The sequence below is a fragment of the Artemia sp. Qi Xiang Cuo genome, chromosome 14 (assembly GCF_049724085.1).
Source record: "Artemia sp. Qi Xiang Cuo chromosome 14, ASM4972408v1, whole genome shotgun sequence".
NCBI lineage: Eukaryota > Metazoa > Arthropoda > Branchiopoda > Anostraca > Artemiidae > Artemia > Artemia sp. Qi Xiang Cuo.
Window position 1 is genome coordinate 8,242,565 of NC_142807.1, and position 26,172 is coordinate 8,268,736.

Genomic DNA, 26,172 nt, shown 5'->3' on the forward strand with positions numbered 1-26,172 from the left:
ATGTTTCAATTTTATAACACACAGATTTTGAAAGGTCATCAAAGGTCAGGACCCTTTAGAGAGAGAAAGAGTAGAGGTAGGTACTTCAAAATACCTTCCTGGGACACACTTCAGCCTGTAGACCCATTGCTGAAAGTTTCATTTTCCTAACCTAACCCCTTTCCAAGATAGCCAAAAGTAGCTAAAGTAGAATTCTACCAAAAAAAAGGTTAAGCATGCATCACTAGACCCTTAAGGTTCAAACCAGCAGTTCTGATCTCTGTCTCAAGGAAGAACAATGGCTGATCACTTCAGCCAGGAGATGCAATGGGGTTTTTAAGATGAATTTTACCCCCACCCCTATACATACCAATTCAGGGTATATATTTGCACATTAGGGGGGGGGCAAATTTTATTTTTGATGTGAAAAGGAGGTATGTTTAAACTTTACCCCTACCCCCCTAATGTGCAAATATGCACCCTGAAGTAGGTATATAGGGGTGGAGGTAAAATTCATTTCTGACAAAAATGATTGTTTTATTTAGAAAGAGCATAAAAAAAGGCATTGAGTGATATATTCACTTTCTTCATAAGTCAATAATATATTTTGGTAAAAATTTACCTAATTTTACCTTTTTGGTAGCTTTCTACCTATATCTGTAAAAAGTTTAAGGTAAATGGAGAATTGAACAGGCTAGCCTATTTGTAAATATAGTCTTGAGTTTAATTCAGAAGATGCTATTCACAAGACTGTAGGCTATCCTAAAATTGGCTAACTTGGATATCTAATACCTTTTTGGTGGTCAATCGTTTCATTTTTCATATTACAATACCTGCAAAGAGGGGACAGGGGAACTGAACCACTTGAATTAGGAAACTGATATGAGAATGCAAGAAAATGTAGTCCATTTGTACCAGAACAAATTCTATGATAAATTTTAGAAAAACCCTTATTGGGAAAGGGGGAAAGAGTATGATCATTCTTATTAAACATAGTATCTGACAGTCTCCATCAGTAAATATCTCTAATGGGGATTGGTCTCCCACTTAGCTGGTCAATATTTATAGCATTTTTTGCTATTTCATCAACCTGATGGTTACCACTTATACCAGAGTGGCTAGGAATATACTGAAGATAGGTTCTTATGCCACTTGAAGCAAGATTATCTATAATACTAAGACAATGATAAGTGTCAATATCCAACTTATACTGAGGAGCTGAAGACAGCAACTCAAGGCTTGACAAAGAGTCAGAATAAACTATTATATTATAATATCAAAATAATTTTGCTGTATTTCATTTAAGCAGAATATCTGTTTTGCAAGGTTTCACTTTTATAACACACAGATTTTGAAAGGTCAGGACCCCTTAGAGAGAGAAAGAGTAGAGGTAGGTACTTCAAAATACCTTCCTGGGACATACTTTAGCCTGTAGACCCATTCCTGAAAGTTTAATTCTCCTAATGTGGTAAACCTTTCTAATTTAGTTAATTATTAATTTAGTAAAAATATATAAGACGCAAATATGAAGTTTTGTAATACCACTTTTTATTAAGATAAGGAACAAATCCTGCTAAATTCTGTTTAACGGGAAATTGAGAAATTACCACTTCCTAGCGATTACTTGGGAAGGTGTTGTTGATAAAAATGTATAAAAGATACATTTTATCGGAAGGGGTAATCTGATACTAACTTTATGTCAGACTGACATCTGGTCCGTTGCTTTTAGAAATTCCTTAGAATCTTGTTTTTTCATTATAAGTGCCTAAGTAACTTATTATATATTATTGTAGTTTCTGAGACTTGTGGTCTACTTGGGACAGCCAGTCCCAGTAGATAGTATATATCTGATTATTATTATATGTTAAATGAATAAAAGTATTGTATTTTAGAAAAGCTTTCTACAATCTACCTTTAGCCCCTCGAACATACCCAGCTGGTACGCCTCATTAGTTCGGTCATAGCCTAAGGCACGCTACCAAAGTTAAATTACCTTAGGGCCAGAGTTTATCTCCCCTATAAAGGGAGAATAAAGACATCTACGACTAAAACACCCAAACACCATAAAATACACTTCACAACAACTGGTGGCATTACGGAAAAACTGGGTCGAGGAGACTAAATAAGGTTGCAAAATAAAAAAATAAATCGAAATGACCGTATTAGAAGGGGAAAGTAAATGTACTTCGCTTTTAGCGGCGCTCGAATAAGCAAAACTTCGAGCAGCTTTGCTCGAACTTTGGCTATAAGAAATAGATTTGTATCCCCTCAAAGATTGGGTACAATAGATAAAATGGAAAAAAGGCTCGATCAAGAATTGTAAAATAGAAAAAAATATAGTATTCAGTATTTAGCAACTAGAAGTATGTGTATTGTTAGTAGTTTTATTAGTGTTAGTAATAACTGCTGTGTAGTAGTGCCGTATATACCTAAATAATAAAGTATTTGTACCGCGAATTGAAAGAACAAAATAAAAAATAATACGTAAATAAAAAAAAAGTCTAGCTGGACTGATGAAACGCTGGTAGAAATAGAAGAATTATAGACATAATAGAAGCAAATAGGGTCCCAAGTCAGCCTTACTACAGGTAGAGGCTATAGACTTATTGTTCAAGGATAACACTGCTACAATTTAGCAAAGGAAGCACATAAATTGTGGTCCGAATAATCATTGGTTAGAAGCTGCCATTTCCGAGTGTTTTTAGGAGTAGAGACGCTTCAAAAATATGGCATTTTATGACGTAGTAAGCATTAGACCTTTGTTAAAGCTAACCCGAATACTAGGTTAGCTGTACAGCATCACAACCAAAGGGAAGATAAAGATAGATAAATATATAATTAAAGTACATGAGGAAAGGGATGGAATAAAATGAGAAAAGTAACCTTATAAGTAAGAAAACAAATGTGGAGGCTTAGCAAAAGTCGCCGAAGGAAGCAAAAAAAAAAGAGTTTTTACCCAGCTCTAATGGGAACTCTGCATAAGGTGAGAAATTCGGTGAAAGAAACCGTTAATCACAGAAAATGAAGGCATGGGGATAGGTCTTAAAAGGGTCTCCTTTACCTACACAGAGGACCTTCATCTAAATAATGGTGTTAGAAAAAATTCAAATTCTTAATTATGCGCGCAAAATGCGTCCAAAGAAAGTTCTAATTTGAATTTTAAGCCATGGCTGCTTTTGAGCCATATAGATGTAAAGCTACCAGTGTATAAAACTGTTATGCTTGTTTAAATAGAATATAAGCCACATTAGGACAAACAGAGAAGGCAATGCATCCTTTTGGGATTGCTAATATTGATAACTCTGGTCTGCTCTTACGGTTACTCAATGACGAATCATCCTCAAGTCTAGTCTGATTATAAATCAGTAAAGTTTAGTCGAATATCATATAGAGTGTATATCAGATAAAACACGGTCGGATAGTAGAAATCAAATAGAGTGAAGCCAATAGTCCCTTATATTCAAATTAACCTACAAGTAGATTGTATCTAGCAACAAAATAGAAATGATATTACGGAAACAATTACACAAGACGTTAGAGTTTATATTACAATAATTAATGTTCATATTCCTAACTTAATACGGTTTAAGGTAAACTTAATAAACATTATATAATTAGAATCAGAATTAAAATACAATTCTTTCTATATTTATATTTAAACACAAAAAAAATTTGGGGGGATGTTGAAAAAAAAACAAAGGCGGGTAGACCACGGGAAAAGGGTCATTGGAAGCTAGCAAATTTGGAGGGCTCAATCACTGCTGGCCTCTCGTTGTTAAGTATATGCAATGCATCTACTGACCTTTGACCCTCGGAAATGGCACTTCCAGTTAAATTTGAAAAAAAAATTGTTTTTGAAGAATTTTAAAATTATTATAATGGGAGAAACAGCAAGAGTTTACACTAAGTCGACTACATGTAAAAGCTAACTGTAATCTTATTATGATCAGTTACAGTCTAATATAATAATTTTCGGTAAAAAGGAAAATAAACTAAAGACAATAATTAATCACTATAAAGATTTAAGCGATAGCTTAGAAAGCAAAAAAGTGCTACGTAAAAGAAACAAAAAGCAATATAAAAATAAATTATAACCTAAAAACTTACCAGGAGGTAAAAGCCAAAATCCATTAAAAATAAGCCAAAAATTAACCCCATCATCACAAGCAAATCACAATAATAGTTCAAGGTAATAATTTTAACTCTGGCGATGTATTGGATCTGAGAAAACGAATTGGCACAGGAGAATCCTAGTTTAAACAATTGGTTTTCGCCTGTGCCAACCCAAACACCCAAATCCCAAGCCGTCGAACCCTAACAGAAACTAAACGTATCCACTTTTTCTTTGAAAATAAAATATAACATTACACAACGAAAGAACTTGCAGTAATGAACAGAAATTCATTCATACAACGTTCCCAGGTTAAAGTTTATCAATAAACCACAGAGAGTGGAAATCGTATTCAAAGCTATGTAGCCTTGCCGAGGGAATTATTGTCTCTCTTTCTTTGGCAAATAAAATAGTAACTAAAGCTAGGATAAAACTGGCAATCAGGATATCGTAAAAACTTACATTTTTATGAATAAATGATAACTAGCAAGTGCGAGGCAAAACTTAATTAAAAGTGTTCTAAAAATCGGCTGAAAAATACAGTACTTTTCTAACATAAACACTTTTGGACAGAACAAATTTAAATAATTTCAAAAAATATAGGTTGCAAAAATTAGACACCCCCCACCTTTTAAAAAATAAGGAGATAATGAATTTGACCATAGAAGGGCAATCATCATAAAAACTTGTTAAGGTTATTGAAAAAAAAACATGAAACATATAAATATAGGCTTAGGAAAGACCTATTTTAAAAAGAAAAAGACCTATTTTACTGAAAAAGCGGAAAAAGACTTGAAAAAAAGCCCTTAGGCTTCAGTGAAATAAAAAAAAGGAAGGGTTCAAGTTGAAAATATAGCCAGACGAAATTAAAAGGAAAAGAAACTGAATGAAGTCAGTTAAACTCTGTTATACGCACTTATTGAACTTGCCGAACGAAACTAGTATGAAAATTGTACAAAAAAAGTACAAAATAAGTAGCATTAATACTACGGAGCCACCATTACATTGGTTAACCCGGGCCGGGTTAATAGAAATGTTGGAGAGATGCTCCAAGTAGTCAGGAAAAGAAATTTAGCTCTCTTATGTGGAAGTCGTTTTCAGAAAAATGACTAACATGGCATGAAAAATTACTGTGTGCCATGAAGGCCAGGTATTTTTTGCAGAAGGGCCACTTTTCTGAAAAAAGAATAGCCCAAGAGAAAATTGTGGCCACAAATCAAAGTGTGGCAAATACTATAAATTATTAATTATTGTGTGTGCAGGTTCAGAATAGTCCTTTTAGCTGTAGCCCATGACAAGAGGACCTGGAAACGTTATATAGGAGCTACCAGAAGGCAGTCCTGGTAAGCAAACCTTCAGAGTACAGGCAAGAGTCATTTGATAATGGCATAACAGGTATAAGGTGAACAGCAAATTTTTTTTTAACTTATCAGATCTAAACTGTAAATGAAGCCTTATAGCAAAAGGACATTAAAGCTAAAAAGAGAGATTACAGACAAAAATGTTACAAAACTGTCTCAAGTACCATCAATTTGAAAAGAACTAGAAAACTCAAAAGTCTGAGAAGTTTGATAGCAAAATAATGCTGTACGAACTATTGCCAAGCACTTATATAGAGGCTAATCATAGTTATCGGTTATAGTGCATAAATCTATTTGTTGGAGTTGCTTTTGTTTTGTAAATATTTTCATTGCAGTTAGGACTTATCATATAAAAGTCTTGACGGACTTAATTAAAAGTTGTAAAAAGAACAAATATTGCAGTGAATAAATAAATTATTAGGGTACACAATTATTATTTGTTTTTAACAATTAAGTATCAGCATAACTTTGGTTAATATATATATATATATATATATATATATATATAACCTAAACTATCCATGTAAATATAGTGAATTAAATGTTGAGTATTTGTGTTTTTTTATTTTTATATCATTCAAAAAGTATTCTACATTAATACTTCATAAGCAATTAACAAAACAATAATTAGAATTAATTCCAATGCTAATCTATACCGTATATTATTTTTTTTAATGCTTTAAGTTTTAAACAGTAGTTAAATATCCTATCTAGTTTTGCGAATTATAAAAAAAAATACTTGTGTAAGCTATTACACAATGCTTTCATATATATATACTATGTTTTTATCAACTTTAAGTTTAAACTAGTGATTTAATGTTATATGTAAATGTTTGACCTCGAGTCAACGTATTAATAATTTGTATTGTGAAATAATCCGTTTAGTATTAAGTTTGAAAGAATATCCAGCAGGAAACATAATGTTTCGATTTAAGCGGGATATTATTTTTGGAGTAATTAAAAGAGAGAAAAGTAAATAAAAGTAATTAAACTTTACGAAATTGTGTGTTTCTTTCTACTATATATGTAAAACTATATGCTTTATATGTATTCTAATGTGAATATTTATTTTAGATACAGCCTTAGCTATTTTTTTTGGAAATCAAATTTTTTGTAGCATCCTTTTGGATCCATTTTTTTTCAATCATACTTTGACACATTTTTGGAAAGTAACAAATTTTGAAGCCACTTCAATTGTATCCTGATATTATCATCTCATACCATCAGAAACCAAACCATACTTGATCAACTGATATTTGGAAACTATAGCAGTAATACAAACTTTACCACAAGTTCATCAAAAGTGAGATAAAATCAGAACTTAATTTAGGCCTAGATAATATGCTACCTACCCCAAATGGCTGGAAATATGTGAAAATGCTTTGTGCTGGAAAAATATGTTAAAATTTAAAAATCAATAATGTTATATGTAATTTGTCCAAGGTAATTCTAAAAGGAAAAATATACGGTATAGTAACCACATCACACAGATAAATTAAATTATTAATGGGAATTAAATTTAAACTAAAAAAAATCATAAAACTTTTCTAATATAAATCTAATTTAAGCAAAACCACTAATATAATGTTTAAGCCGCTTGGGGTCAAGTTAAAACAGAAGATGCATATGAAGAAGGGTAAAAGAGTATTTTTTAGTCCTAGAGACAGAAAAAAAGAGAAACAAGGATGAATTTCAAATTGAAATCCTTCGACAAAAAAAGAACATGGCCTATATTGGACCAGAAACTTAACCCTAAGGAAACCCATTGAGGGTAGATGCATATAATGACCCAAAGATGGCAGCATAATAGCTGTAAACAAAATTCAGTTGTTTTAAAAGTAAAATATAGAGAATCGGGACAATTCTTCTTTAAATGGGTAGCAATGTGGTAAAGCTTTCTAATTTAGTTAATTATTAATTTAGTAAAAACATATAAGACGCAAATATGAAGTTTTGAAATACCACTTTTTATTAAGATAAGGAACATATCCTGCCAAGTTCTGTTTAACAGGATATTGAGAAATTACCACTTCCTAGCGATTACGTGGAAAGGTGTGGCTGATAAAAATGTATAAAAGATACATTTTATCAGAAGGTGTGATCTGATACTAACTTTATGCCGGACTGACCTCTGGTCCATTGTTTTTAGAAATACCTTGGAATCTTGTCTTATCATTGTAAGTGTCTAAGTATCTTATTATATATTATTGTAGTTTCTGAGACTTGTGGTCAACTTGGGACAGCCAGTCCGAATAGAAAGTATATATCTGATCATTATTATATTTTAAATGAATAAAAGTATTGTATTTTAGACAACCTCTCTACAACCTACCTTTAGCCCCTCAAACATACCCAGCTGGTACGCCTCATTAGTTCGGTCATAGCCTAAGGCACGCTACCAAAGTTAAATTACCTTAGGGCCAGAGTTTATCTCCCCTATAAAGGGAGAATAAAGGCATCTACGACTATACCACTCAAATACCACAAAATACACTTCACAACGCTAACCTAACCCCTTTCCAAGATAACCAAAAGTAGCTAAAGTAGAATTCTACCAAAAAAAAGTTAAGCATGCATCACTAGACCCTTAAGGTCCAAACCAGCAGTGCTGATCTCTGTCTCAAGGAAGAACAATGGCTGATCACTTCAGCCAGGAAGTGCAATGGGGTTTTTAAGATATACAAATACATTTCCTAAATTTTGAAAGAAAAAACAAAAAACATTGATATGGTGATTAAATTCTACTCAAGTAACAGGAATGGCATTTTCAGTATTAAGGCTAGAAAAAAAGAAAATAATAGTCCTAACTGAAAATTAAGGTAAAATGTTGTTTTGTCAAAAATTCAATAGCCTAGGTATAGAGACTTGTCATATAGGCAAATTTCAGGAGCCACTAGAGGGAGAAGCAGTGGAGGTGGGTATTTTAAAATACCTTCCTGGGCCATAGCCTAGCACCTGTAGACCCATCCCTGAAATTTTCATTTTCCTAACCTAACCCCTTTCCAAGATAGCCAAAAGTAGCTGAAGTAGAAATTTAGGTAAATGGTAAAATTCTACTTTAGCTGTGATGTCTTTTTATGCTCTTTTCAAATATAATAATAATTTTTGTTGGAGATGAATTTTACCCCCACCCCTTTACATACCAATTCAGGGTATATATTTGAACATTAGGGGGGGGGGGGCAAATTTTATTTCTTATGTGAAAAGGAGGTAAGTTTAAAGTTTACCCCTATCCCCCTAATGTGCAAATATACACCCTGAATTGGTATATAGGGGTGGAGGTAAAATTCATTTCTGACAAAAATGATTATTATATTTGGAAAGAGCATAAAAAAGGCATTGAGTGATATATTCACTTTTTTCATAAGTCAATAATATGATATGGTAGAAATTTACGTAATTTTACCTTTTTGGTAGTTTTCTACCTATATCTGTAAAAAAATTAAGGTAAATGGAGAATTGAACAAGCTAGCCTATTTGTAAATATAGTCTTGAGTTTAGTTCAGAATAAGCTATTCACAAGACTGTAGGCTATCCTAAAATTGGCTAGCTTGGCCTAATTAGCCTATTTTAGTAGCCTGACAGGCAAATGTTGGGGGAAAATTACTTTTAACCCCAGCCATTAGTAGCAGAAAATTTCCTTCCTAAAGTCCTCTTCTATTTCACAACAGGCTACTGGCTTGGTTGCCTCTTATTTATTAGATATCCTCAGATATCTTTTGACTCAAGGAGTTCAAATATAAGATGATAGATATCGATTTCTGTGCTCTGTGTGCAGGTATAGTTGGCTGGGCTCTTGGCTGATAGTGAGATTTTGTGGTGCTTGAAGCACTTCACCAGTTTACAATGCAAGGTATGCTGTGCAGATGTCAGTGTATTACATTCAAATAGGCAGTGGTCAATTGTTTCATTTTTCATATTACAATACCTGCAAAGAGGGGACAGGTGAACTGAACCACTTGAATTAGGACACTGATAGGAGAATGCAAGAAAATTTAGTCCATTTGTTTCAGAAGAAATTCTATGATAAATTTTAGAAAAATCCTTATTGGAAAAGGGGGAAAGAGCATGATTATTCTTATTAAACATAATATCTGACAGTCTCCATCAGTAAATATCTCTAATGGGGATTGGTCTCCCACTTAGCTGGTCAATATTTATAGCATTTTTTGCTATTTCATCAACCTAATGATTACCACTTATACCAGAGTGGCTAGGAATATACAGAAGATAAGTTCTTATGTCACTTGAAGCAAGACTATCAATAATACTAAGACAATGATAAGTGTCAATATCCAACATATACTGAGGAGCTGAAGACAGCAACTCAAGGCTTGACAAAGAGTCAGAATAAACTATAATATTATAATATTAAAATAATTTTGCTGTATTTCATTTAAGCAGAATATCTGTTTTGCAAGGTTTCACTTTTATAACACACATATTTTGAAAGGTCATCAGAGGTCAGGACAACTTAGAGAGAGAAAGAGTAGAGATAGGTACTTCAAAATACCTTCCTGGGACATACTTCAGCCTGTAGACCCATTGCTGAAAGTTTCATTCTGCTAACCTAACCCCTTTCCAAGATAGCCAAAAGTAGCTAAAGTAGAATTCTACCCAGCACATTACTAGTTGTTTTTAACTCATATTTCATTCTATATTACTATCAAAAATATAAATCACTGCTTACCTTACACAACTTCTGCTTTTAACCTTGTTCATTAAAATATATTCCAAAATCCTATTTAAATCCTAAGCCATTTAATTTTTAACCCATGCTAAATTTCTTTATGGTATATGAAACCAAGTTTGTTGTGATGTCACACTTGTCTTATCAGAAACCTTTACCCTTAAGGGTAGCAGGCACATGCCAAACAACTCTGTTGATAAGACCATTTATACTGTATTAATTAGGGAAAGGATTTGACAAGAGAGATCAGTAAAAATAACCTAATCCTTTTTAGAGGACAAATTATGTCATAGGAAGATGTTTTTGAAATTCCCCTTCCCCCCAAACTAAAAATTTTCTAAAATTCTACTTTAGAAGCTTTTAAAATATTTCTAAAGTACTAAAAGATACATTACTAAAAACATCAGAATCGACTTCAGAGGACACGTTATATCACGGGAAGAGGTTTTTAAAATCACCCTTCCCCCCAAACTCAAAATTTTCTAAAATTCTACTTTAGAAGCTTTTAAAATATTTCTAAAGTAATAAAAGATACAGTGCTAAAAACATCAGAATCGACTTCAGAGGACACGTTATATCACGGGAAGTTTTTTTTTAAATCATCCCTCCCCCCAAACTCAAAATTTTTCAAAATTCTACTTTAGAAGCTTTTTAAATATTTTAAATATTTCTAAAGTGATACGACATACAGCGCTACAGACATCAGAATCAACTTTAGAGGACAATTTATGTGATGGGAAGATGTTTTTGAAATCCCCCCTCCCCCCAAACTCAAAATTTTCCAAAATTCTACTTTAGAAACTTTTTAAATATTTCTAAAGCACTAATAGACAGAGTGCTAAAAACATCAGAATCGACTTCAGATGACACGTTATATCACGGGAAGAGGTTTTTGAAATCAACCTTCCCCCCAAACTCAAAATTTTCTAAAATTCTATTTTAGAAGCTTTTAAAATATTTCTAAAGTAATAAAAGATACAGTGATGAAAACATCAGAATCCACATAAGACAACAAATTATATAACATGAGGAGGTTTTTAAAATTCTCCGTTCTCCATAACTAGAATGGTTTAAAAATTTTACATTAGGAGAGTTTTAAATATTTATAAAGCGCTAAAACATAGAGTGCTAAAACATCAGAATTAACTTAAGAAAAAGTTCGATATACCGGAAAGAGACTGTTAAAATCCTCCTCCCCCCCCAAACTCAAAATTTTCCAAAATACTACTTTAGAAGCTTTTAAAATATTTCTAAAGCACTAATAGATGAAGTTCTAAAAACATCAGACTTAACTTAATAGGAAAACTTATTTTAATTGAAGAGGATTTTGAAATCCCCCTTCCCCCCCAAAATAAAAATTTTCTAAATTTCTACTTTAGGAGAATTTTAAACATTTCTAAATTGCTAAGACATAGAGCGCTAAAAACAACAGAATCGACTTCAGAGGACACGTTATATCACGAGAAGAGGTTTTTAAAATCCCCCTTCCCCCCAAACTCAAAATTTTCCAAATTTTACTTTAGAAGCTTTTTTAAATATTTCTAAAGCACTAAGATATAGAGCGCTACAAACATCAGAATCATCTTTAGAGTACAAATTATATCCTGGAAAGATGTTTTTTAAATCCCCCTTCCCCCCAAACTCAAATTTTTCCAAACTTATACTTTAGAAGCTTTTTAAATATTTCCAAAGCACTAATAGATAGAGCGCTAAAAATATCGGAATCGACTTCAGAGGACAAATTATGTTATGGGAAGATGTTTTTGAAATCCCCCTTCCCCCAAACTCAAAATTTTCCAAAATTTTACTTTCGAAGTTTTTTTAAATATTTCTAAAGCGCTAAGACATACAGTGCTAAAAACATCAGAATCGACTTCAGAGGGCACGTTATTTCACGGGAAGAGGTTTTTAAAATCCCCCTTCCCCCCAAACTCAAAATTTTCTAAAATTCTACATTAGGAGCTTTTCAAATATTTCTAAAGCGCTAAAACATAGAGTGCTAAAAACATCAGAATTGACTTCAGAGGACACGTTATATCACAGGAAGAGGTTTTTAAAATCCTCCTTCCCCCCAAACTCAAAATTTTCCAAAATTCTACTTTAGAAGCTTTTAAAATATTTCTAAATCACTAATAGATAGAGTGCTAAAAACATCAGAATCGACTTCAGAGGACAAATTATGTCACGGGAAGATGTTTTTGAAATCCCCCTTCCCCCCAAACTCAAAATTTTCCAAAATTATACTTTAGTAGCTTTTTAAATATTTATAAATCACTAAGAGATAGAGCGCAAAAAAACACAGAAACTACTACAGAGGACACGTTATATCACGAGAAGAGGTTTTTGAAATCCCCCTTCCCCCCAAACTCAAAATTTTCCAAATTTTTACTTTAGAAGCTTTTTTTAATATTTCTAAAGCGCTAATACATAGAGCGCTACAAACATCGGAATCAACTTCAGAGGACAAATTATGGTATGGGAAGATGTTCTTGAAATCCTCCTTCCCCCCAAACTCAAAATTTTCCAAAATTCTACTTTAGAAGCTTTTTAAATATTTCAAAAGCACTAATAGATAGAGCGCTAAAAATATCAGAATTGACTTCAGAGGAAAAATTATTTTATGGGAAGATGTTTTTGAAATCCCCCTTCCCCCAAACTCAAAATTTTCCAAAATGTTACTTTCAAAGTTTTTTTTAAATATTTCGAAAGCACTAAGAAATAGAGCACTAAAAACATCAGAATTATCTTTAGATGATAAATTTTGTTATCGGAAGATATTTTTTAAATCCCCCTTCCTCCCAAACTAAAAATTTTCTAAAATTCTACTTTAGGAGCTTTTTAAACATTTCTAAGGCACTAAGACATAGAGCGCTAAAAACATCAGAATTGACTTCAGAGGACACGTTATATCACGGGAAGAGGTTTTTGAAAATCCCCCTTCCCCCCAAACTCAAAATTTTCCAAATTTTTACTTTAGAAGCTTTTTTAAATATTTCTAAAGCGCAAAGACATGGAGCGCTACAAACATCAGAATCATCTTTAGAGGACAAATTATATTATGGGAAGATGTTTTTGAAATCCCCCTTCCCCCCAAACTCAAAATTTTCCAAAATTCTACTTTAGGAGCTTTTTAAATATTTCAAAATCACTAACAGATAGAGCGCTAAAAACAACAGAATCTACTTCAGAGGAAATGTGATATAACGGGAAGAGGTTTTGAAAATCCCCCTTCCCCCCAAACTCAAAATTTTACAAAATTCTACTTTAGAAGCTTTTAAAATGTTACTAAAGCACTAATAGATAGAGTGCTAAAAACATCAGAATCGACTAGGATATTTACATCTGTTAAGAAGCGACTATTTCAAATGCAGGAAAAACGCATACTAAGTTGACCTATCTTTCCAATATATTTATAACCCAATTCACTGTTATCTTTGTTTAACTATTCCTGCCGTTTAAGAATGAAACAATTAATTAAAGCCGCAATAGATATTAGGAGTTATAGCTTCAGTCTGTAAATGACAATTACTGAGATATGTTTTGCAATTTTTGTGAAATAAATTTCTGTGGTGGTGTTCTTCAATTTTCTACTGTTGAGGCAGTCTTAGAGTTGTATTATAACCTTGGCATATTATTGAGAAGCAGGAATTGCGATATTTGTTGCCAGATTTGCATAAAATATAGAAATTCATTCCGTTGCCAGAAGTCTAGGCTTATACCTATCCGAGGTGGCCGTGAATATTCTCAGGTTAAGTGTAATTTTTCAAATTCGATCTATGACAAAACATGGATGGCTCGTTCACACCTTTCTGAGCTAGAAAATTTCCGTTTTTTGATGATTTGGCTTCAAATACCGCCTCCAAGGGAGGATTTCATGATCAACAATGTTACTTGTTGTAAACAAATCTTTGTGGATTGGAGCCAGTTCTGCAGAGAGGTTTGTATGTACATGTCATTCAAACTTTGCTCCTTTGGGAGGAGAAGGAGTCATTGTTGAGATAGATGAAGCCCAATTTGGGAAGCATAAATATAATAGTGGTTGGATTGTCAAGGGTAAATGGGTATTTGGTGGAATAGAGCAAGGAACTGGTAATTCATTCATGGTTTCTGTGCCGGATAGAAGTAGTGCCATGTTGTTGGAAATTATCCAAAACCAAATCCTGCCAGGGACAACAATTATCAGCAACTGTTGGAGGGCCTACGATTGCCTGGCTAGCAAGGGCTATCAGCATTTACGTATCAACCACAGCATAAATTTTGCTGACCCTGCAACAGGTGCTCACACACAAAACATCAAAAGAAACTGGTGTGACCTTCAAGACAATATACCCAAATATGGCAGAAGATAAAAACATATGGAAGGATATCTGGCAAAGCACTATTTCAAAAAAAAATATTCAATCTCCTCAAAAATACACCATTTCATGAAACATATATTGGAGCTTTATAACCCCAACTAATTTGTTTTTTATGGGTATTATTTACTAATTAATTTTTAAAACGTTGTAACAGAAAATTTGGCAATTTACAGTATCTAACCTCATTTGTTCTTAAAGCAGTTCAACTGTTTTTGTCCAAATAGTTTCGTGTAGCAAGCTTTATTCTTGAAGCTACAATACATTATTACTGTGTAACTAGGGAGGGGGCAGAGGTAAATATTTCACTATAGATTATTTGGTACTTGTGCAGTATAAATAACCCATCACTATACATAAAAGAAGTTAAGTTTGGTTACTGCTAATGAAATAAAATAAGATGAAAATATAATAGTTTAGAAACAAATTTGGGCTATATATTTGCACATTAGGGGTGGGGGGTAAATAATAGCATATATTAAATATGTAACCTAACCCAGGTACCTTTTTGCCTCCCTAAACCCAAAAAAACAACAGTTTAAATATTGTAAACGCAATAAGAAATCACGCTTTGCGATCCGTTTGTCTAAAAAATACCCTTTCTTCTGGTTTCCTTGTACAGTCTATAGCGGTGGGTTATTTATAATGCACAAGAACCAAATAATCTACATTCGTTTTGATTATTTTTTTTGGAAACCCCTTAACATTTTGAGTTGGGTAACCACATAAAACATATTCAAATAGCTTAATCCTATAATGTTGAAAAATTTTGCTTTTCTTTTTTACATCATTGAATTAAAATATGTAAAAAATGTTGGAACTTATATAAAAATTTTCTTTCAAGGGTGCAAAGGTTAGTTGAAAGGAGATTTGATAGCAGGGGGAGGGGGGGGGCGGTTGTCAGCAACCTGCTTGCAGTGCCCCTACTTATACTAATCTAAGCTGACCATTTCTGTTGCAACGTGTTGCACCAGAATAATACTCTAAAATCTGGTTGATAAATTGCCTGTCTAACAAATTTGTCTGAGTTTTGTAAACGGGGGAAACAACCCCTAAAAGTAAAAGATTTTATCAAAACTCAAACCATCAAATTTGTGGTTCTTGATGAATACCCGCCGGAAAATACCTCCCCGCAGAAAATACCCCCCCCCCCACGGGAAATACCCTCACGGAAAATCCCCCTCCCCCCAAAAAAATACCCCTGTGGAAAATAAGGCTTTTCAAATTTCAAATTATCAACCAGATTTTAGAGTATGAAAGGGAAAGGGATGAATGGTAAGGGGGATTTCTAAAACTTTGAATGACCTTTAAAAATTTGTGAGTTATAGCAACAGAACCTTGCAAAATAGATCTTCTGTTTAAATGAAGTACAACAAAATTGTTTTCAGCTTCAAAACTTTGCTCAATCCCAACTTATAAGGTTTTAAATATATGCAAATACATTTCCTAAATTTTTGAAATAAAACATTGATATGGCTTATAAGTTCTGCTCAAATAACTGAAATTGCATTTTCAGAACTAAAGCCAGAGAAAAAGAAACTGATAACTGAAAATTAAGGTAATATGTTGTTTTGTCAATATTTCATTGGGTAATGGGTATTTCAAAAACATCTTCCCATGACATAAAAAACATCTTCCTGTAACATAAATTGTCCTCTAAAGTTGATTCTGATGTTTGTAGCGCTCTATGTCTTAGCGCTTTACACATATTTAAAAAAGCTTCTAAAGTAGAATTTTAGAAAATTTTGAGTTTTGGGGGGGAAGGGGGATTTAAAAAACATCTTCCCATAATATAATTTTTCCTTTAAAGATGATTCTGATGTTTGTAGCGCTCTATGTCTTAGTACTTTAGAAATATTTTAAAAGCTCCTAAAGTAGAATTTTAGAAAATTTTGAGTTTGGGGGGAAGGGGGATTTTCAAAACCTCTTCCCGTGATATACCGTGTCCTCTTAAGTCGATTGTGATGTTTTTAACACTCTATCTATTAGTGCTTTAGAAATATTTTAAAAGCTTTTAAAGTAGAATTTTTAAAAATTTTGAGTTTGGGGGGATTTCAAAATATCTTCCCAAATATAATTTGTCCTCTAAAGATGATTCTGATGTTTGTAGCGCTCTATGTCTTAGTGCTTTAGAAATATTTAAAAAGCTTCTAAAGTAGAATTTTAGTAAATTTTGAGTTTGGGGGGAAGGTGAATTTTAAAAACATCGTCCCATAACATAATTTGTCCTTTGAAATCGATTCTGATATTTGTAGCACTCTATCTATTAGTGCTTTAGAAATATTTTAAAAGCCTCTAAAGTAGAATTTTGAAAAATTTTGAGTTTGGGGGGAAGGGGGATTTCAAAAACCTCTTCCCGTGATATAACGTGTCCTCTGAAGTTGATTCTGATGTTTTTAGCACTCTATGTTTTAGCGCTTTAGAAATATTTAAAAAGCTCCTAAAGTAGAATTTTTGAAAATTTCGAGTTTGGGGGGAAGGTGGATTTTAAAATCCTCTTCCCGTGATATAACGTGTCCTCTGAAGTTGATTCTGATGTTTTTAGCACTCTATGTCTTAGTGCTTTAGAAATTTTTAAAAAGCTCCTAAAGTAGAATTTTAGAAAATTTTGAGTTCTGGGGGAAGGGGGATTTTAAAAACCTCTTCCTGTGATATAAATTGTCCTCTAAAGTTGATTCTGATATCTGTAGTGCTCTATGTTGTAGCACTTTAGAAATATTTAAAATATTTTAAAAGCTTCTAAAGTAGAATTTTAGAAAATTTTGAGTTTGGGGGGAAGGGTGATTTCAAAAACATCTTCCCATAATATAATGTGTCCTCTGAAGTCGATTCTGATGTTTTTAGCACTTCATCTTTTAGTACTTTAGAAATATTTCAATAACTTCTAAATTAGAATTGTAGAAAATTCTGAGTTTGGGGGGGAGGGGTGATTTCAAAAAACCCTTCATGTGATATAACGCTTCCTCTGAAGATGATTCAGATGTTTTTAGTACTGTATCTTTTAGTACTTTAGAAATGTTTTAAAAGCTTCTAAAGTAGAATTTTAAAAAATGTTAAGTTTGGGTGGAAGGGGAATTTCAAAAACATCTTCCCATGACATGATTTGTCCTCTAAAAAGGATTAGGTCATTTTTACTGGTCTCTCTTGTCAAATCCTTTCCCTAATTAATACAGTTTAAATGATCTTATCAACAGAGTGGTTTGGCATGTGCCTGCTACCCTTAAGGGTAAGGGTGTCTGATAAAGCATGTGTGACATCACAACAAACCTGGTTTCATATACCATAAAGTCGGCATGGGTTGAAAAATAAATGGCTTAGGATTTCAAAAGGATTTTGTAATATATTTTAATTAACAAGGTTAAAATCAGAATTTGTTTAAGGTAAGCAGTGATTTATGTTTATGTCAGTCCTATAGGATGAAATATGAGTTAAAAACAAATAGTAATGTGCAGTAATTTACACTTATATAGAGGTAGGGGGGTATTTATTTAGCCTTGGTTCCCCTCATAAGGAGATATGTTAAGAAAACAATTCTTACTTTAAAATATGTATAATGATCCTAGTTCTTATATTATCCAAGGGGAGAACCTTTATCATCAAGTCTTTCCTCTAAAAGATCCTCAAAAGTGAAAAAAGTTTTCAAATATCACCATGTTTTTAATTCAATGCTTAAGTCTTTTGAAATTGCCGCTGTAAACTGCTGCCAAATAAGTTGTTTTATAGATAGCGTTTAGCATGTGTTTAACACGTGTTTAAAGAAAAAGTAGTGGTATATTGAGATTATAGAAATTGTGAATTCTAAAACCTAAATCTAAAAACCTAACCTAACCACTGCTATTAATATTTTGTATTTATGCCACTGCTATTTGCCCTTTGCCACTGCTATTTGCCTTTCACCACTGCTATTAATATTTTGTATTTACGTCACTGCTATTCGCCCTTTGCCACTGCTATTAGCCCTTTGCCACTGCTATTAGCCCTTTGCCACTGCTATTTAAAAAAAAACAAAATAAAAAGACCAGCATGAACGCTATCTATAAAAGAACTTATTAGGTGGCAATTTAAAAAGACTTAAGCATTGAATTGATAAACGTGGTGATATTTGGAAACTTTTTCATCTTTATGAAGATGTTTTAGAGGAAAGACTTGATGATAAAGGTTCATCCCCTTGGATAATATAAGAACTAGGATCATTATACATATTTGTAAAGTAAGAATTAGTTTATACTTAACATGTCTCCTTATGAGGAGGCCAAAGGCTAAATAAATATAGAGGGGGATGAGTGGAGGTAGGTACTTCAAAGTACCTTCCTGGGACAAACCTTAGCATGTACATCCATCCCTGAAAGTTTCATTTTCCTAACCCAACCCCTTTCCAAGATAGCCAAAAGTAACTAAAGTAGAATTTTACCAAGGTAGGTACTTCAAAATACCTTCCTGGGACATACTTTAGCCTGTAGACCCATCCCTGAAAGTTTCTTTTTCCTAACCCAACCCCTTCCCAAGATAGCCAAAAGTAGCTAAAGTAGAATTTTACCAAAAAAATTTAAGGTAAATGGAGAATATAACAGGCTAGCCTATTTGTAAATAGGCCTATAGTCTCGAGTTCAGTTCAGAAGAAGCTATTCACAAGACTGTAGGCTATCCTAAAATTGGTTAGCTTGGCCTATTTTAGTAGCCTGACAGGCAAATGTTGGGGGAAAATTACCTTTAACCCCAGCCATTAGTAGCAGGAAATTTCCTTCCTAAAGTATTTTTCTGTTTAGAAAAGTTCCTTCTACTTCTTATCAAAAGAATCCAATTTACAAAGTGCTGTAAAATTTAGTGTTGCCAGACGTGTAGTTTAAAATTGCGCAGCCATAGAAGTGAAAATAAGCCGAAGAAGACATTTTTCTACTGAAACTGCTCCGAATCACAGACAAGAGGTATCATAATACTTCTTGTCTGTGGTCATCCCCATTGCAATTCCAGTCGGCTTTCCCAGCTGGCCAGCTGGCAAATATATCAATGTGCCAATTTTAATGAAAAAAAACACTATGCAGCCGAATTCGAGACCGGGCCCTTGGACGGTTAAGCGGTTGATTTGTATATATAGATTGTCATTGTCAGTTTTCGTCTAATTACAGGCAGTGTGAGCCTTATATTAATGTCATTGTGTCGCCATAGGTTTGTTACAACCACTCAAGGAATAATACAAATTCTTCCTTAAAGTTTTGACGTTTTTAGATCGTTCTTTTGGCCAGAAATGTCAACATGCCAGTTTTAAGAGAAAAGACAAAAGCACTCAGCATGTGGCAGCTTATACATATTAATCCTCACTGTAAGCATCAACCGGCAAATGAATCATCTTTGTTTGCTACTCTTTTTACTGTTAAATTGAGGGCTCCTCAGGGAATAAATATAATGTTGAAGGGTCTAACGCTGAAAAACTGCTCCTCAGACACCTAGAGCTTTTTATCTTTAGCAGTAAGGACGACCATTACTGGTTTACTGATCTTTAATTTAGTTTAAAAAAATTTGAGGTATACAATTATTCGTAATAACAAATGATTGGACCGATACGCCGTATAAGTATTACGTCATTAATAAGAACATTCAATTCAGAGCATATTACATCATTAATATTAAATGTTCAATCAGAGCGAATAAACAGTTTTATGAAAAAATAGTTGACTTCTTTTCAAACTAAAAAATGCAAAATAATCTAGTATTGATTCTAGAATCTAGTATTAAATCTTTAAATCTAGTATTAAATTCAAGAAGATACTGCAACTGCAAGCATTTAAAAAATAACTAATTTTAATAATCCTACTTAATTCCGAAGCTCTCATAAAATTTCTATATACAAAACTGAAATGTTTTTTGGCTTGTTTAAAAAGGAAGATGTAAAGACTTTCAGTGAAGACGTTAAAGAAATCACTGAAGAACTACGTGATTTAGCTCAGGATTTAAGCGACCGATTATAAGAAAATCGAAATATATTTTCTTGTGATTATTATCTCTTCTAATCAGCAGTTGTACCAAACCAATTCTGCTCAAGTCATCCTCAGGGCTATACTGTGGTGTTTATCCTCCCCATAGTATAGTACAGACGGTTTGATATCATCTATTTCCCCTTCTTGTTTTAGTTTTATTTTGTGTTTAAAGCTTTTTCCAATAGGCAATGATTAGAAGTCCTCCAAAAAAAAAGTCCCCCCAGATCCCAAATCAAATTCCAGTGAAAGTGTCATAGAGAAAGATACCCATCCTGGCTGGTCAAGCACCCTATCTCAAAGTTCTAATGATAGCTTCAATTCGGAGAATAGGACAATGATAAGTGTAAGGGCTAATGTAACCATAAATGATGATAATGGGTTTCAAGAGGTCCTCTCTAGAAGTTCTAAAAAAAGGAAAAAAATCTCCCCAATTAAAAGCATTTCCCCTCTCCCTGCTCAAGATCCTCCCTCCAAAAACTTAGGAATCTACCTTAAAATTACTCCCACTACCCCCTTTGAAATAAAAATGATCACCGCAATAAGAGTTGCAATTTTTAAATTGCTAAAATCAATGTTCTCTCTTAACATTAACCGTGATGGATCTCTGCTAATAGCTGTAGAAGATCAGAAATCAGCAGATTCAATACTTAACCTTAAATCCCTTCTGAATACCCCTATTATTGCATCTAATTGGAACCCAAAACAATCACCAACAAAAATAGTAGTTTATAATGTTCCCCCAGAGATATCTACTCAGGAGTTAAAAGAAGGGCTCTCAGATAGGGCTGGAAACACAATCCCAGTTGAGGATGTTACTCAACTTGGAAAACCTAACTCTAATGGCCTAAAAACTAGTAGATCCTTCTTATTCACACTGAAAGATAAAATTGATATCCCAGAAAAATTATTCCTATTTGGGCAAATCAAACCACACAAGGAATACAAACCTAAGCCTATTCAGTGTCAGAAGTGTTTCAAACTGGGACACACAATAAACAAATGCAATGAAATTCTCCAAGACTGTAGTAATTGCAAATCTTTCCATCCTAAGGAGCTGACAACTTGCAGCAACACTCAGCCTACATGCATCAATTGCAAAGGCCCACATGAATCTACAAATAAATCATTATGCCCTGCATACAAGAAAAGAGCTCTAACACTCCGAATATCAACAGAGAAGGCCATCTCATACCCCTTTGCAGCAATGGAAGCAAATGCTGCCCAACGATACCAAATAAAGCCTGTAATGAAACCAACCAAAACCCCCAAGTCAAATGCCCCCAATGCATCAAGCACCCCCTATCAAACACCATCTTCTAAGCCCCCTAGCTCAAATCCCTATCAGAAGGAATCACCAAGCCAACAAGCCTCCTTGTCCGGTGAGATGAGGTCAGCCTGGCCCCCCCCTCCCTAGAAGAAACAAACCAGAAAAACTACCAGGAATCAAGCCCTTAACCAAAAAACAGGATCCACTACCAAAAATGCAATCCCCAAATATATACTTATTCATTCTAAACTCTAATGCAGTTCAGGCCATGAACATACATCAACTACAGAAAATAAAAATCATTGCAGAATTGGCAAAAATCTACATCCAAGATGATATGCTCATTCAAGCAAAAAAAGATCTTGCTTTACTTTTAACAAAGCTGAACATTGATACACAGTCATATGAAGAATAAATCAACAACACAACATTTATCAATACTCCACTGGAATGTAAGATCACTCACGAAAATAAGCTAAATGAACTAATATCATTTATGAATAATAATTCCATTAATATTGCTTTCCTCCAGGAAAATCATTTAACCAAAAATCAACAAATTAAGTATCTGGAATATACTATCCTGAGACAGGATAGATCTTCAGAGAGACAAGGAGGTGGTGTAGCTTTATTAGTTAATAATAATATAAAATTTTGTGGCATCAATTTTCCAGATTTTGAAAATGATGTTGATGTAATTGGTATAAGTGTTTGGCTGAATAATTTAAAAACCTACATAATAAGCTTTTATAATCCTAATGGCCAAACTACAGATGCCAAGGATTTCTTTAATTATATGAATAATTCTAATATGTTAAAAAATATCATTATTTGTGGTGATTTCAATGCCCACAGCCTTTTGTGGGGGAATAAACCAGCAAATAAAGCTGGTAAATTTATTGAGCATATGACTTCAAATAATAATGAATTAGCTGTTGCTACTCCTCCAAGCCTGAATACATATTTCAACCCCAAAAGTGGCAAATTCTCCACAATTGACCTACCAATTGTGTCTTTAAATTTTTTGAACAAAATTTACATAAATAAAATTGATAGTCTATGTACAGACCACTTTGCTATAGTTTGCTCCCTAAATGAACCTGCTGAAACTTTATCTCATACCTCCAATTATATCAACACTAAAGCAAATTGGTCTATGTTCCAAAATAAGCTAAATGATGAAATTACAAGTTTCACCCAAAGTTCATGCATTTCCAACACAACAGTTGACACACATGCTGAAGCCTTGACATCTTTACTAATAAATACAGGTAATCATGATATCCCCAGGACAATACCTAAGAAAACATTCCCTAAACAAATTCCTAAAGCATGGTGGACAAATGAGTGCCTAAATAAATGGAGGATAAAAAAGGCAGCTAGGACAGAATTCATAAAAAAACCAACTACATATTTAAAAAAATTACAATCTGAATCTAATCTAAAAAGGACTATAAAAGATGCTAAATATAAATACTGGAATAATTTTGCAAATAATCTCTCCAGAGAAACGCATGAGCCAATTATACATAAAGTCATAAGCCAAATCTATGGGAAAAAGACTTCCCCCAACCCACTCCTGTATGAGCTTATACATAATAATACCCATTATGACAATGGTAAAGAAAAGGCTAACCTATTTGCAACTCTTTTTGTTAATAATCTAACATCAAATATTCAAAGCAATCTGTCCACAATTCCTATGAACCCAAGTTACCAACCACGCCCAGGATCCGAGGACATAACCAATCCATTTTCAATCCAGGAATTGAATAATGCAATACATCATATTAGGACCAAAACTAGCAGCAGCTATGACAAAATACACCCAATATGGATAAAGAATCTCACACCCTCATACAAACAAGAACTCCTAAATTGTTATAATCACGCTTGGGCATCTTCCTGGTTCCCCAATATATGGAAATGTTCGTCCCTCCTACCAATCCTAAAGAAAAATAAACCAAAAGATAACCCTGAGTCTTATAGGCCCATAATGATTACACCTGTGATGGGGAAAATAATGGAGAAAATGATTTATCACAGACTCCTCTGGTTTGTTGAGAAAAATAACATGATCCCACACACTCAAACTGGATTCAGGAAATACCATTCTTCAACAGATGCTTTCATTTTGCTAACAAATGCAATAAATGAATCTTTCTCAAAAAATAATATCCTAGTGGCAGCTTTCCTAGATTTTGAAGCGGCATATGACAATGTGAACCACCAAATCCTTTTAAATAAACTTGCAAACCTTGGAGTACCTCCTAAGTTAATATCTTTTATTAAATCCTTCATAGAAGTGCGAAGTTTCATTGTTTGTGTTGGTTCAACCTCTTCACCCCAAAAGACAATATCCAAAGGCCTAGCTCAGGGAGCAGTCCTCAGTTGCCTCCTATTTGCCCTATATCTCTGGGACATGAACCTACCCCACACGAATCTACAATATGCTGATGATCTGGTGCTATGGTCATCTGACAAAACCTTTCAGATAGCACAGTCAAATCTGCAAAAGTCACTTTTCCAGTTTGAAAAATTCTCTCAACATTCAGATTTACCCATTGCACCCACCAAGTCAAAAATAATCCAATTTCACCAAAAGCAAAACCATGTTAATGCAAAACTAACTCTAAATAAAACAACTATTCCAGAAGATAATAATATTTATTACCTAGGTCTCATGCTTGACCAAAAACTTAATTTCCACCTCCACATTTCAAACACAATAAAAAAATGTTATAGAAAAGCAAATATACCAAAAAGACTTCTTTCCAAACCCTGGGGTTGTAAGGAGAAATCCTTACTCCAGTTTTATAAATCACATATAAGACCCCATATTGACTATGGGCTCATCGTCTATGGTGCATGTGCAAAGACACAGATGCAAAATATTTAAACAACAAAAAATGATATAATACGTCTCATATTTGGTCTTAGCAAACCCACAAGCACCACGTCTCTACTTATGGAGAGTGGATTAACAACAATAAGGGAGAGACGTAGCTTTCTCTTGATAAAACATCTTACAAAAATAGAATCAAATAACTCACACACATTACATAATTGGTTAAGAAATCCAGCCATGTATAGAGGTATTGCAGATGAGTATGCCAATATTCAAAAGAAGTTCCCTGTACCAGCAAAGTCTATTGCACCTACTTTCCCCAATCCCCTCCATGGAATTGGTCATTTCCCATATTAAATACTGAATTTTTAAAATGGAATAAAGATTTAACCCCCATTGCTTTTGTCAAGAAAAAATTTGCAGAACTTAATACAATTACCTATAAAAATCCCTTCCACATATTTGTTGATGGGTCAAAAATGAATGAGAAAGTTGCAAGTGGTGTTTTCCTTCCTTACCTGAAAATTGCAATGGCCGAGAGATTATTTAATAATTTATCTATAATGTCTGCTGAGTTAAATGTCATACTCATTGCATTAGAACACCTTAAGCAAAACCAACCTTTGATTGAAAATTCGAATAATATTATCATCTATTCCGACTCTTTATCAAGCCTTGAGTTGCTGGCCTCAGCTCCTCAATATAAAATGGACATTGACACTTATAATTGTCTCAGTATTATTGATAATCTTGCTTCAAGTGGCATAAAAACTTACTTTCAGTACATTCCTAGCCACTCTGGCATAAGTGGTAATCATCAGGCTGATGAAATAGCAAAAAATGCTATAAATATTGACCAGCCAAGTGGGAGACCAATCCCAATTAGAGATATTTACCGATGGAGGCTATCAGATATTAATTTTAATAAGATTAATCCTATCCTTTCCCCCTTTCCCAATAAGTATCTTTCTAAAATTTATCATAGAATTCGTTCTGGAACAAATGGTCTAAATTTCCTTGCATTCTCATATAAGCTTTCTAATTCAAGTGGTTCAATTCCCCTGTCCCTTCTTTGCAGGCATTGTAATATGAATAATGAAACAATTGACCATTGCCTATTTGAATGTAATATGCTGACGTCTGCACAACATACCTTGCTTTGTAAACTGTTAAAATACTTCAAACACCACAAAATCCACTATCAGCCAAGGGCCTAGCCAACTATACCTGCACACAGAGCATAGAAATCGACATCTATCATCTTATATTTGAACTCTTAGAGTCGAAAGATCTGCTGAAAGATATATGAATATATCTAATAAATATGAGGCAATCAAGCCAGTAGCTCTGTAGCCCACAGAGTGAAGCAAAAGGAAAAGGGCTAAATAGTGTTACTGAAAAGCCCGCCTGCTGTTAAATAGAAGAAGAAGATTCTCAAAAATTAACAACAGCAACCATACAAGAAAATCGAAATATATTTTCTTGTGTTTATTATCGCTTCTTATCAGCAGTTGTACCAAACCTATCCTGCTCAAGTCATCCTCAGGGCTATACTGTGGTGTTTATCCTCCCCATAGTATAGTGCA

General features: G+C 33.5%; 1 protein-coding gene across 3 annotated transcripts in view; it reads right to left on the reverse strand.

Moving 5' to 3' along the window:
* Positions 1–19,324, reverse strand: part of LOC148944089 (leptin receptor gene-related protein) — a 53,812-nt gene extending 34,488 nt beyond the window's left edge. For 2 of the 3 annotated variants that reach the window (XM_089099689.1, XM_089099686.1), the window contains exons 1-2: positions 19,205–19,309; positions 9,059–9,379 (exon numbers count right to left, since the gene is read on the reverse strand). In XM_089099689.1, the coding sequence (XP_088955815.1) occupies positions 9,059–9,074 (16 nt within the window). In that variant the 5' untranslated portion in view covers positions 9,075–9,379; positions 19,205–19,309. Of the gene's footprint in view, positions 1–9,058; positions 9,380–19,204 lie in introns of all 3 variants that reach the window. The other variant, XM_089099687.1, reaches the window with a different exon arrangement.
* Between the last annotated feature and the right edge of the window lie 6,848 nt (positions 19,325–26,172).